General features: G+C 39.6%; 1 protein-coding gene across 1 annotated transcript; it reads left to right on the top strand.

Annotated features, from left to right (window-relative positions):
* Positions 1-624: 624 nt before the first annotated feature.
* Positions 625-13,757, top strand: LOC104278572 (zonadhesin-like; the record flags this gene model as incomplete). The annotated part of the gene is made up of 11 exons (XM_009875585.1): positions 625-723; positions 2,112-2,161; positions 2,251-2,400; positions 3,948-4,210; positions 5,450-5,531; positions 8,285-8,314; positions 8,572-8,816; positions 9,189-9,287; positions 9,759-10,042; positions 10,681-10,958; positions 13,338-13,757. Coding segments are annotated over exons 1-11 (1,969 nt in total), but the record flags the coding sequence as incomplete, so codon positions are not given.
* Between the last annotated feature and the right edge of the window lie 17 nt (positions 13,758-13,774).

The following is a 13,774-nucleotide window of genomic DNA, read 5'->3' as shown; positions in this document are numbered from 1 at the left end:
GATTACCAGTCAAGTGAATATCCACCCTCTGGCTTTGAGGGGCTTGTGTGAGACGCAAGCATGTGACAGAATGATACACTTGATTTTTCTGTGCTAGCAACCAACAAAGACTTCATTGCACCCCAGAAAATTATCCTTTTGTTTCTAAGCAGGGGTAATGTGGTAGCAATAATATTTCATAAAGTTCCTGAATTGTGCCCATGACAACATGACTGTTGTGAGTAAATTGAAAGCTTGTTATCTTCTCTGCTGAATGCTAGTTTCAGAAAGGGAGAAACTTCAGTCAATATGAGAAATTTCACTCATAGTAGCAGTGAAAACTGAGGAGGAGTTTGAAAATCAAGAGAAAAAAAACCCTTTCAAATCACAGACTTTTTAAAAACACAACAACAGCAACAAAATTTGTCAAAACCAAATCAGTTTCTCCGGCAAACAACTAAGGCTGTCACAGAACATGGCCTTTTGGTTCACAGTTGCTTTTCTCAAGGTAGATAACCCAGAGAACACAACTCATACACGATTTATAGTCGCCTCCACCCTCTTGTCAATATATTTGGTTTCACTGTAGGTTGTCTTCATTTCCTTCTTACTGCGTACGGCTGGTGGATTACTATGCAAACTGTACTACACAGAAGACTTAACTCTGTCTTCTAGCATGGGGACGCTCTGGCACTTACAATGCACTTTGATTTTATTCTGTATTTCAGTGCTGAATACCACAGGGTAAGTAGTATAATACTGAATATGGCTTAATTCAAGAAGCTTAGTTACTAATGATAAATATATTTTCTTCACTTTTTAAATGTGGAATACTGTACAACTGAACCATATAATTTTTAAAAAGAAGAAATAATTCAATTTTTTTGTTGCCTAATTCTGCACTGGCTGCTGTCTGTGAGAGAAACCTGTAACATGGATTTCTAATGGCACATCTGAAGAGAAGAGACTTGCCTGATGTGTGACAGTTTGAAGATAACACTGAATAGATACTAAGTGACAATCTGCCAGAGTTTTTCTTTTCTCATGGAAGAAGAAATAAAGGAAGGAACATGAAGAAAATTTTCTGAATTTGTCTATCATCATATATTCTCTTTCCTCCTCAGCCTTAGCTCAGTCTCTTTCCAAGCTGTTTGCTGCATTTCATTGATTAATTGATTGTGTGATATTTGCTCCTAATCTTCCTAGTTTCTCTGAATGTTATTGCTTAGATTTGAAGGGGTAGTGGGGATATTCAGTGTGACACATTCACTTCAGGACAAGTTCTCTATACTGTGTCAAGTAAAATACGGATAATTCAGGAGGGAGCACCACAGAGGCTGGAACTGAACATTGCCTCCTGAAACTGCAGACCACCATCAGATGATGTCAAGAGCTACTGCTATAGCTTTGCAGTCCTATAAACCCCTTCACTATGCAAAATGCCCAATGAGCAGAGCCATTTGTGCCATGATTTGTGGTGGAATTCTGGTCCTGTGTCAGTTCACCTCTGCAGGACTTCGCAGCACCCCAAGGACCGTGCATTTGTAACTTCTTTTGTTCTGCAGCATTTTCAGGGTAAATTAGAAGGGCTGAATGAGATAACAGCTTTATGTCATTAGAGGTTTTCAGGGGTTAAAGGAAATTCATAATCTTCCAGCAAATAACAGTTGCACAGTACACAAGTTTATTGGCATTTACACAATTTGCTTTAAAACAGCAGGGATGACAATGCCATGAGCAGGTTTCTAGTTTGCTGTTTTCCTGGTATTGTCAGAGCTGAGCTGCCATCCATCCATCCATCCATCCATCCATCCATCCATCCATTCCTTCTATAGCTCCCTGTACCTAGGAGAGCAGGTCTCCTTTTAGTTCAGTGGGATACAGAGCAGAGGATCCTTCCACACTAGATGAAGTGAACATATTCCACCTTTGACTCACTCTCAGAGTTTCATTAGGAAGGAGTAAGAACACATGGAAAGAGAAAGAGTCCGATATGGATGAAAAGCCGAGTCTATTCAGTTACTCTCTGAAACACCCAAGGACATGATATGTTGAGGTTCCAACATTCTTTCTTAAAAGATTTTTGAGTCACTAATTCCACAAGGGCTTCACTGTGTTGTTTTTCTTGGCAGCATCACGCAAAGAGTAACCGGTGGCTTGAGAACATGGGATCCTGAAACAGGTAATTGCATGTCTTTCACACTGTTAACATTGAAGGCAGAATTTGAGCATACTAGCTTCTCTTCCTTACTTTTATGTGCTGTATTTCAGCTTACCTCACCAGATGCGACTTTAACAACAACTCAAGACCATTTTGTGACTGGACTCAACCTTGCAACGTCAACAATGGAGTGTGGATTAGAACCAAGTATGACACTCCAACTCATGGAACAGGTCCTAATGGAGACTATCCTGATGGAAGTAAGTGATTGGTTGTGGAATTGTTGATTTTCTTTTGCAGGTAGCTTGACCACCTTTATGCTTCTTTCTCTGAAGGAGAAAACAGATTCATTAAGCCCCATGAAGTGTGTCAATTTTATTTCATGCTGACATCTGTTCTGGACTTTTCACCAAGTCAGTTATGAGTAAATTAAACTGAGTCGCCCCATCATGGGTTGGAAATCTTTATTAGTGCATGCAAGTAGAAGAAATCTAATTACATCATGCTTTATGCCTCATGGAGAATACAGTGACATGCAACAGATGATTGTTCAAGAAACGACTTGTGATCAAATTACACTGATATCAGTTATTTATGATAAATGTAACGATTGTATTACAAGATCAAGTCTGAAATAGAAGCTACACGTGACTGAAAAACTGGGGTCTAACATGGTCTTATCACCAAAAAAGTGCTTAGTATGGCTCCATCTTCGAACTGCTATCCTTGCACTAGCAGATCCATTTATGGGGGATCTGTCTACAGTGATATTGCTTTCTGTAATTATTCTGAGACTGAAAGGTCAGCTAGTGTCAGACTCAGTAAGCGGATTAGAATAGTATTAGCTGGGATTTTTGTTAAATAATTTTCTATATTTTTAGTATTTTAATATTAACAATGAAAATTGCCAGTTGAAAGAAGAAATGAAATATTTTTAATTTGGACTCACATACATAAAATATAATGTTTTCCTTTTTGAATTGATGCAGACTTACATTTTCTTGCCATCTAAAGTGTATGATTGAATGTTAGGTGTTATGTGTGAAGCTGCACTTCACCATACAGAAATGGCCATTCATCTTTTTATAATTCCTTTCCGCCAACAGGTGGGAAAAACTTGACTTTAACTGCACTGGGGAAATGTAGCTTTGCTCTTATCCCACGGGAAGAAAAAAACTTCAGCCCTAGTAAAGTAAAACATGATCTCATACTGAACAATTCAAAATAAAGCTTTTCAAACCCTAAAAGAAATACTGTGAGGTTCTGAATTTTGAACAGTTTCCTTCCTTTTTATAATGTCAAATCTGAATATTTTGATGAAAATACCTGCATCGCTTTTTATCCATTCTGTTTTGAGGCAAAACCAAATGCTGATAGACTAGAATTTTCCTTGTGCTCATGTTGATTTGCTCATCTTGAGACCAAAACTTTCAGAAAAAAATACGTCCCTTAAAGAAGTTGTATAACAGACTGCATTATTTTCCTTTGAAGAAAGAGGAGACTGAACATGAATCAGTGGGGCATTGTGTCTGGAAGTGCTGTCTCTTGAAAGAGGCCTACATTTTTTTTTGTTATTCCAAAATAACCATTCATGTGAGAAGGGATGTATTTACTTTGTTCTCCAGCTCACTTTCTCATTTGGATAAGCATGCTAACCATTGCAATGTAAACTCCAAACACCCTTTACTTTGCTCCTTTGCGCTGCTAATGATGGCCTTGATTTCTTACAGACTTGGGTTATACTTGTTTTAAATGACACCTGACAAAGATTCAACCATTTTTTTATTATTTTTTTTTTACTCTGCAGAAGGCTATTTCATCTACCAAGAAGCAAGTAATCTGATCCCCTTTGACACAAACAGGCTTGAGAGTCCAGATATTGTAGTCTCTGAAAAAATATGCATAGACTTCTGGTACTATATGTTTGGGTCAGAAGACATGAATGAACTGAGAGTGCTTATCCAAGACAGCTCAGGGGAGTCTGTGCTGTGGACTCGGAAGGGAAACCAGAGTTCTTCGTGGAACTATGGTGCCATCACTCATACTTTTCCAATGCAGAGAAAGATAAAGGTAATGTATTTTCAGAATAAATTCCTTTGTACATTGTCAGCATTTGCTTTTCCCTTGCAGGCTGCAAAATGTTGTACATGTAAGCTAGAAAATAGAACCAAAATTTACTTGGTTTATATTTGTAAATACAATGGCCTCATGCTCTGTGCCAATAAGCTCAGAGAAGAAATAAACAACCCCCTGAGTTTTAGTGGTGCTGCTAGTTAAGGGATAAAGTATATTTAGTTTTCTCTCTTATGTTCCTTCCGTCCTTCATTTTATCATGAAGTCATGCGCTTCAGGTGCCTTAATTAAATGCAGGCTTGTCTGCTGTGAGTTAAGAATTGAACTTTGGGTGACTACATTGGACTCCTCTATAGAATCCAGACAACTGATTCTCATAAATAATTTATCAGTCAGCAAATTAGAGGAAAATGTTCATTGAAGTCCATATGTTGTTAGAGAATACATGTGCACTCACAGCCCAGAAAGCCAATTGCATCCTGGGCTGCATCAAGAGAAGCTTGGCCAGCACATGAAGGGAGGCAATTCTTCCCCTCTATTCTGCTTGCTTGAGACCCAACTTGTATTATTGTGTTCAGTTCTTGGGACTCCAGCATAAGAATGACATGGACCTGCTTGAGTAGGTCCAGAGGAGGCCGCAAAGATGATTGTGGGGTTGGAGCACCTCCCCTACGAGGGCAGGCTGAAGAAGTTGGGGCTCTTCAGCCTGGAGAAGAGAAGGCTTCAGGGGAGACCTTACAGCAGCCTTCCAGTACTTAGAGTGGATCTCCAGGAGAGAGGGGGAGCGACTCTTTGTCAGGGAGTGTAATAATAGAATAAAGGGTAATGGCTTTAAACTGAAACAGGGAAGATTTAGATTAGATATGAAGAGGAAGTTCTTTGCTGTGAGGGTGGTGAGTCACTGGAACAGGTTGCTGTGGAAGCTCCCTCCTTGGAAGTGTTCAAGGCCAGGTTGGACAGTGCTTTGAGAAACCTGATCTAGTGGGACGTGTTCCTACCCATGGCAGGGGGCTGGAACTAGGTGATCTTTAGAGTGCCTTCCAACCTAAACCTTTCTATGATTCTATGATTCTGGGATACTTTAAGCTTCTTCAGGAAGAAGCCTGTTATAGTCTCAGTTTACCTGATGCCTTTAGAGATAGACTAGAAAGAATATTTTGAAAATGTGCTAGGGGAAATGGCCTCATATTCGCCTAAATGACTCTAATGCAGTGATTCACTTTGCATCCTGCCTAGGTAATTTTTGAGGCTGTCCGAGGACTGACAGAGTATGGGGATACGGCACTGGACAATGTGAGAGTAAGGGATGGATCTTGTGGTAAGTCTGTGTTTGTACTGTAGTACATACTCCTTCCTCATCTCTGTTTAAGCCATTGACCATTAATCAATTCTATATACGATACAGAAGCTCCTCATAACTTTGCACAACTAACAGAAATGGCAAAAACTTTATAGCTCACTTTATTTAAATGTTATGATTTGTTGTAGTTTCTTCCTAAATCTTTCATCACCACCTCAAATGTTCAGAATAAACTATACCCTTCTCTGCAAATGTGACCATTTTCACTAGGTCTAGCAAACTTCACCTGCATGGTCTGAACTGCATCTCTAAAATCCAGCCAAAGCTACACACTTTGGTCTTGGATTCCAGATTAAATGCACTACTCAGCATTTTACAGCAAATTTCTATTGATACGAGTTCAGTAAATACATACCACTGCCGTATGTCACAAAAGGAAATAATAGTGAGCCAATAAAGCTGAGTTGCACTACCAGCTCTAACTATGAATCAGCAATTTGAGCTTCATACTTGCTCCCGTAAAAAATCAGCCAAAGCTGGCACAAGGATCTGGAAGTGAATTACAGTTTCATCCCATCTTTACTGACAAGTGTGCAGTCAGTATGACTCCATGAATGTGAATTGAGTAAGAAACTTGTTGAAAAACATATAGAAAGTGTCATTAAGTCTTAACAGGCCTCACTTTCTGTGAAATACTACTCATATAATGAAAATAAAATGTTTCAAATTTATGCTAGCCAGGACGAAGATTTCCAGTCAGGTCCACAACCTCAGAACATATAATTTTCTTTAAAATTTTGTGAAAAATACCTGACATCTTTTTTTCTGGACGGGTAGGGAGAGTCGGTTCTTCATTTTCCCAGGCATATTAGCACATGATTCAGCCACTGGATGGTGCACTAATGTAACTCCAAGAGACAAAGTGCTTCTCCCTGTATTTAACTGTGTATCTACTAATATGGTGAATGTTAAGTGAATTATATGGTCTGGTAAAAATCAAAGTCCTCCCAATCTTTTTGTTTCTACAAGAGTGTTTTATTTAATAGGCATTTTAGCCAAACTCATGAAAAACTAAATATATGTCTATTTGTCACATGAGAGATTAACTTCCAGGGCAACTTCAGCAGTCTTTAGGTTATGATATTTGACATTCATATTGTCATTGGCAGAACTTTTTCGCTTTAGATCTCAAAGGACAATAATCATAGGAACAGGTTTTCCTCTGTTTTTTTTTTTTTTCCCTCAGTTCTACAACAAAGTTAACTTAAACCTTGTTAGAAAGTATCTGTACTGGAAATACCGCCATTATCAGGATTCCTGTAATTTTTCCCCAATGTTGAAAGAACAAAAAGAGCAATTCTGAGCTAGATATGCAAAAACTGCATTTACAGTGGAGTAGGGAGCTGGATGTGAAAAAATGAGCATGTAAAAAACAAGTGTACAAGCAGATAGTGTATGCAAACGAGGTGATCCTTATACAAAATATGTTGAGCTCTGGTTAGAAATCATTAAGTGAGTGGGATCATTTTTTGCAGGGATTTATCAATATACGCTTCAAGTTATGTGAAGTCTATCGGTTTCTTCTAAACTATTATCATAAGTATCTTGCAAATCCCCCACATCCAGCTGAGTTTGAATCACGTGGTTAGCACAAAAGCAGTGCTATCATAGTACATTGTTACCGCATCATTATTCAAAAATCTTTGACTTGTTCTCATATGACTTGTTTTCTATACTACAACTTAATCCCTATAAATAATGTTGTTAGCAGTGTCAGTAATTTGGAAGACCAGTTACCTTACTTGTGGATTCACATGGATGATTGCATACCTATAGTACATCTATAACTAGATTGGAAAGCATTGCTCTCTGTGAATCAATTAATCACTTGATTATCTCCTTGTACACTGACTGTTATCGCACACTCAGTGCACAGTGGAGGGTTCACAGGGGTGCAATTAGGAGAGTACTTGAATGAGGACAGTTGTTCTTTCTCCCAAAAAGGGACAGGAATGAATGTGTGCATGCTCTGAAGGTTTTAGTCAATCTGTGGTACCTCCAGAGATTCAGATCCGTTACTCATTCGCATGTCACCAGGTGAATGAATATGACATGAAAAGAAGACTCACCCTCATGTTGCTAGCTCATCCATACAAGTAAACTGAGAGGACTACTTATTTTAAAAGATGTCTTTGTGATGGGAAAAGTATAGATGAAGATGCTAATATTTGTTAGCAAGAAGAGGCAGGCAGGAGGAAAGATACACAACACAACTGTTTGTTATGTCTGTCAGTGGAAAGTACTTAAAGCTGTCACATTCCTGAGAAATAATTATCAGTTTTTCAGAATCAACAAGACTCTCTGATTAGAAACCACCCTGAGAGTTATTTGTTTGTGTTATATGGCATTTACTGGCAGGCTACTCTCTCTCGAACCTGTCAGCACTTGTAGACGGTATGACCTTCATGCCTTAACATACGAACCAAAGAGGGTCGCATATCCAACTGTAAATGCACTCCCAGCTCCAGAGAAGCATGCCGACACAAGCATGCCAGTCACTGTCACCAAGCTAACAATCAAACAAGCTCTCCTAAGCATTCAGAAGACCCACACGTCCTCCTTTTTAAGTATAGGCAGTTCCACTTTCTTCAATGAAAAATTAACTTTATTCTCATGAAGAATAAGTGGAAATTTATGTATATTGGTGTGTAAGTAGCGTTCTCCCTGTAATGTTGTAACTCATTGTATTGCTTTGTCTTTTCTACTGACAGAATCTGTCCCTAACCCTGTACCACCAACAGGTAAGTTTAACTAATAACATATACTAGTTGTAGAGGGGTACCTAAATTTTCTACTACTAGTGCTACTTATCTGCTTCAGTTCATTTCTCTGGGTATCTCTCTATGCCTTATGCCATATAAATCTGCCTTTTCTGTTTTACTTCTTCCATATGTAATCTGTAAAATGGGGGTGAATACATTTTTCCCACTGCACAATGAAGTGGCTCTTCTGGATGTATCCATGTTAATGAGAACACATCTCTCTTTCCTGTCTCCAGAAGAAATTTGCAGTATATACGGGGATCCTCACTATTACACATTCGACAAGCAGCGTCACAACTTCATGGGCACCTGCACCTACACTCTCTCCAAGCTGTGTGAGAACAACAGCTCACTGCCCTACTTCAATGTGGAAGCAGCCAACGAGCACAGGGGAAGCAACACTCGCGTGTCCTATGTCCGATATGTGGACATCGATGTGTATGGCCACAGGATCAATCTGGGTAAAAATAGAGTTGTTAAGGTAAGGTTGGAGCCCACTGTCTTATCATCAGTAACTCATAGTGTGAATGAAGAAATTACTGTACAGTGACTACAAGTTTCCAGCTACATGCATTAATATTTAGAGGGCAGTCAGATACTGACGAGTAGTGTAAAGCTCTTCAATGCTGGAATTTCAGGACTGGAAATATGAGCTAAAATTTTGTGCTGTTTTGCTAAGAAGTGAGATTACAGTTGACACTCCAGATGTAGTTGATGGACTAGCCTACCTTTCTAGCTCACCCCCTACGCTCAAGCTTAGTTTCCATCAGTGAATAAAAGTCCCATGCTGGTTGTTATTTCCCAATTCCTGTGTGGTATACTTTAAAGCTTCATGTTCATTCCTGATTTCTAGTTATTCCACATCACTGCTAAATTCACTTTCACACCTGACATTTGCCATAAAGCAGGGTCATATAAGTCCTACAGTGACACGCTAAGGACTTTCCTGACAGTATGTCTCTTAGCTAGCTATTGTATCTTAGGGCTTCTTTAAGGCTCTTTTCCATAAAAGGTCAAGAGAAGCAGATGCTTGCTTGGACACTTACTTTCTGTTGTCTGGCATTTTAAATGTGAAAATTAAAAGAGAAAGAAATTAAAAATGAAAATATATTTGATCCAAAATAAAAAATAGTTCTGTAAGCAGTTGCTACTAGTAGATCGTGCTAAGTCTAAGATTTTGCCGGTTTGGTCTAGTTCACTAAACTCACTTTGGAAGCTATGTAGGTTCAATATTATGGCCTCAAAGCCCTAGATCGTGTGCCCACATACAACATTCACGCTAAATAATACTTGACGCAATACGAGTTCTTACTGCTGACTGTGCAAGTCCTATGTTCAATATAGGGATGTGCTCTAAGGGGGTTGCCTTTAAAAATAGTTCTTTTAAAGTGATTATAATGATTGTCCTTCTCTGTTTTTTCAGGCTGATGGAGTCAGCCAGGTCCTCCCTCTGACCTTGACACATGGTGTCAATATTTACTTCAGTGGGCAGTATGTTGTGCTTACTACTGACTTTGGGCTGAAAGTCAAGTTTGATGGAAATCACAGAGCAGAAATCGCTCTTCCCAGTACATATATGTCTAAAGTATGCGGAATATGTGGAAATTATAATGGGCAAAAAGCAGATGACTTTCTTAACCCAGACGGAGAAATGGAAGCAAATTCGGCCAGCCTTGGAAACAGTTGGCAGGTTTACAATGACTCTAGGTAAGGATTCTAGTGGAATGTTAGGCCTTAGCTATTTGTTATGCAATGACCAATATTTCAAGCAGCTGTTGTACTCGGGCCAAAAATGTCAGGTGCATGGGACGAAATATACTCCTGTGTACTTACTTTATCTTGGTAAAATTTCACAGAAAGTTTAACTATGCTTAAAGAGAGAATATTTGAATAAAACACTGCAGATGCCCACTACTGTTTCAGTTATTGTTATAGGATATGAATATTAATCCGTGAAAATCTTGTTTGGACTCTTCTGAGATACTTTACTATTTATTTTTTAATTTCACAATATATTATTTAATGACAGTAGAGGTTTAATTTTGAATGCTTTTACTTCTTATTTACCCTTCCTAGGTAACTTCTACCTAGAAAGCTTGACTTAAAAGAAAGCCAGAATGAATATTTGGGTTTGTTCCAGGCCTCTCAGAGGTTATAAAGTTGAGATTATATTAAAATCCAGATTTGTATTCTGAGTGTTTGAAATGTAGAGCTTTAAAAGATGTCATATTTAGTCTGGGGACAGCCCTGTAGCTTTGTTAGATGTGATTTGAAAATCGTCTAAGATACTAGTGCATCCAAAGCTCATCAGTGAATTTTTCCACATCTTTTTTTTTCTACATTAGGTGCTTGCCAGATGATGGCCATACTCCAAATTGCACTGCTGATGAAAAACATATCATCCAAAGCAATGAATACTGTGGTCTGATCACAGATCCCAATGGTCCGTTCCAGAATTGCCACTCAGCAGTTGATCCAGAAAGTTATTCTGAAGCCTGCCAGTATGATCTCTGTGAACTTCATTTGAACAATGCAGCTCTCTGTGAAAACCTGCAGGCTTATGCAGATGCATGCCAAGCTGCAGGAGTCCAGCCAACACCATGGAGAAATGCAACCTTCTGCCGTATGTATCAAAGATTACTAGAAATTAACACTTGTCAGGAGGATATAATTAAGAATTCCTGAAGACAGAGCATTACAAGTTTTAAATTCATGTAGTATTGTGAATCTTGACTGATCAGGCTAAAAATTTCAGGGTTATGTGTAGTCCTCATTTTGATTCCTTTGGGAATATCCCAGTGAAAATAGTTAAACTGCTTCACAGGAAAGGAGAAAATACTGCCCAGTCCATCTTAAAACAGAATTGGAGTATTTTCCTTTCAATTTCTCTAGCATCCCTATATCTTGGTCCAGGAGTATTAAGTGTGTGGATTTTGCCTAAGTTATGCCTAAACTTAAGTGCCTTTGGGAAAACCTGAAAAATATCATTTAATGCTTGGTAGACATGTAAGAGTTTTATCCATCCTCCCTGCTGAGAGCCCGAGCTGCCTTCTCCTGTGTTCCTGGCCTCTTTACCCTGCAAGCTGCCCAGGCACAGAAGGGAAGCTTTGTCTTTTCCTTCTGCAGTGTCAGCAAAACCACATCAAGTTGGATACATTATATATGAACACAGAAAAAACAGGAGCCAGAGCAGATGAAAGACAGAGCTATAGATCGGGATATGCAATCCAGGCAGTCTGGGACAGTAAGAAAGGAACTTTGACTAGGAATTGGAGAGGATTCATGAACAGGCTAAATGGAAGGCCCTGGATTTAGAGATGGCAAACAGGAGTTAGAAAGGAAAAAGAGATTTTGCCTGGAAAAGAGGAAGGACAGGTTGGGACTGTCTAGTCAGAGAGTCAAGGAAGCACAGACTAGGTAGCTGATCCAGGGGTCAGAGCTCGTTGTTCTTGCAGGAATAATGAAATCAGAGCTGATGGGAAGAATAAACCTGACACTGAACAGACAATATGTCTGAAACTCATAGTCTGTAGCAGTGAGAGGAGAGCGGGATGAAGGAGAAACATCTGATGAGCTGAGCAGATCTGGGCTAAAGGGAGTAGAATAGTATTTGAAACACTGTCAGTGGCACAAACTTCCATACGTACGAGAGGGGAGTGAGTGCTGGCCCTTCACCCCATGGGTATGGTGGAAAGCATCAGAGTGTCCTGTACAGGCATAGTGATGCGTGGTTTCAGACAGGAGAGGAGGCAACACGGATAGGCAGCCCTGGAATTAAATGCCAGGACTGCAGAAAGTAGCCTGTGCAATAGAGATTGTAACCACTCTTAATGTGAGTGGAGGAGGTAGTAAAAACATGAGTAAAAACCAAACCATGTTATCTTTACAATAGGATTTAAATACTATCTGACAGTCTTGAACAGATCTGCTCCCACTAGAAGCAGTGCAAGGAACATGAAATAGTGATCCAGTGCTGTAGGTGCCTTCTGTGCTAAAGGAGATGGGAAGGCTAAATAGACTTGTCTGTAAAGACCGGAATGACTGAAGCCTGATTTCCTTTTGACTTGTTCTTCACATTTGACTACAGACTCTAGCTGGAACATTTTCTCTACTGGCAACATTACAGAAGTTTTTGTCTCATAGATGGTTTCTAAGCTGGCGTGAGCCCTCTCTTGTAGCTGTTCTTGCTGCAGGAGCATGCAACATCTCTCCTCTTTACCTTGCATCTATTTCATTGAAAGGACCTGAATAAATTTTTGTCCTCTATCAACCTCACCAATCTAGTTCCAATAAGTCAACCGGGTGAAATTTAGTAAGTGGAGAGTGAGCACAGAAATATACAATGTAATCATGTGATCTCCGTCTGCTTAGAAAAGCAGGCTAAAAATAGAGTGAGAAAATATGTCATTAAAAACTGAACCGCATCACACAAATATAGAGAAGCTGAAAAAAAAGATTGTTCAGGAAGCTTCTGTTCTGGCATCTTTCTACCTGAAAATGTCAGTGTTTAAGACCTCTAATTAGCTTAGGTCTCTAAATGTTATGTATGTAACATGATGTAAAAATAGAATAAAGCACTTTTACATCCTGATTATTTAACAAACATTAAAGACTTTGGTGAAGTTAAAAAATATTAAGAAGTTACAATATGATTAGAATTAAATAGACGACTGCAACCTAAACAGGGCACATGTCTAGGACAAATAACTAAACATCACACTAATATCCACACTAAAATGCAAGAATTAAAAGCAATCAGGAAAAAAAAGCAAAAAAGGAATAAGAGGTCTACTAAACAATAATCTCCATGAGTGAAACTTTAAGTAGCCCAAATCTCAAAAGAAATTAAAGGGTGGTGAGAGGGCAAAGGCATGCATCTAACGTTTTCAGAATTCTCAGATGTTCCCAGATATTAGAAACAAAACAGAATGTTGTATTAAACAAAACCAAATAGTTCAGTAGTTTAAAGGTTTAATAAAAAAGTTTATCTTCTATTGCACAGCATTAGCCTGCCCTGCCAACAGTCACTACGAGTCCTGTGCTGCAGCCTGCCCTGCTAGCTGTGCTGACCCGATGGCTCCCGTTACCTGCAGCCTGCCGTGCGTGGAGGGCTGCGTGTGCGACAGTGGGTACCTGCTCTACAATGACCGATGTGTGCCCAGCCAGCACTGCGGGTGCTGGCACAACGGGCAGCACTACCCCGTGGGCTCAGAGTTCTGGACGGACAACACCTGCTCCTCCAAGTGCACATGTCCTGCGCGGGGAAGCAAAGTCCAGTGCTCCAGTGCCTCATGCCCTGCGGGCCAGTACTGCGGGGTGCAGGATGGGAAGCCCGTGTGCCTTGAACTGTCCTACGGCATCTGCCACGTCCACAGTGACCCTCACTACAACACCTTTGACAAAGTGACGCACAGCTTCATGGGCAACTGCACCTACACC

This window comes from Apaloderma vittatum, unplaced genomic scaffold (assembly GCF_000703405.1).
Source record: "Apaloderma vittatum isolate BGI_N311 unplaced genomic scaffold, ASM70340v1 scaffold17498, whole genome shotgun sequence".
NCBI lineage: Eukaryota > Metazoa > Chordata > Aves > Trogoniformes > Trogonidae > Apaloderma > Apaloderma vittatum.
The sequence above is the reverse complement of the archived record's forward strand: the minus strand, read 5'-3'. Positions and strand labels throughout refer to the sequence as shown.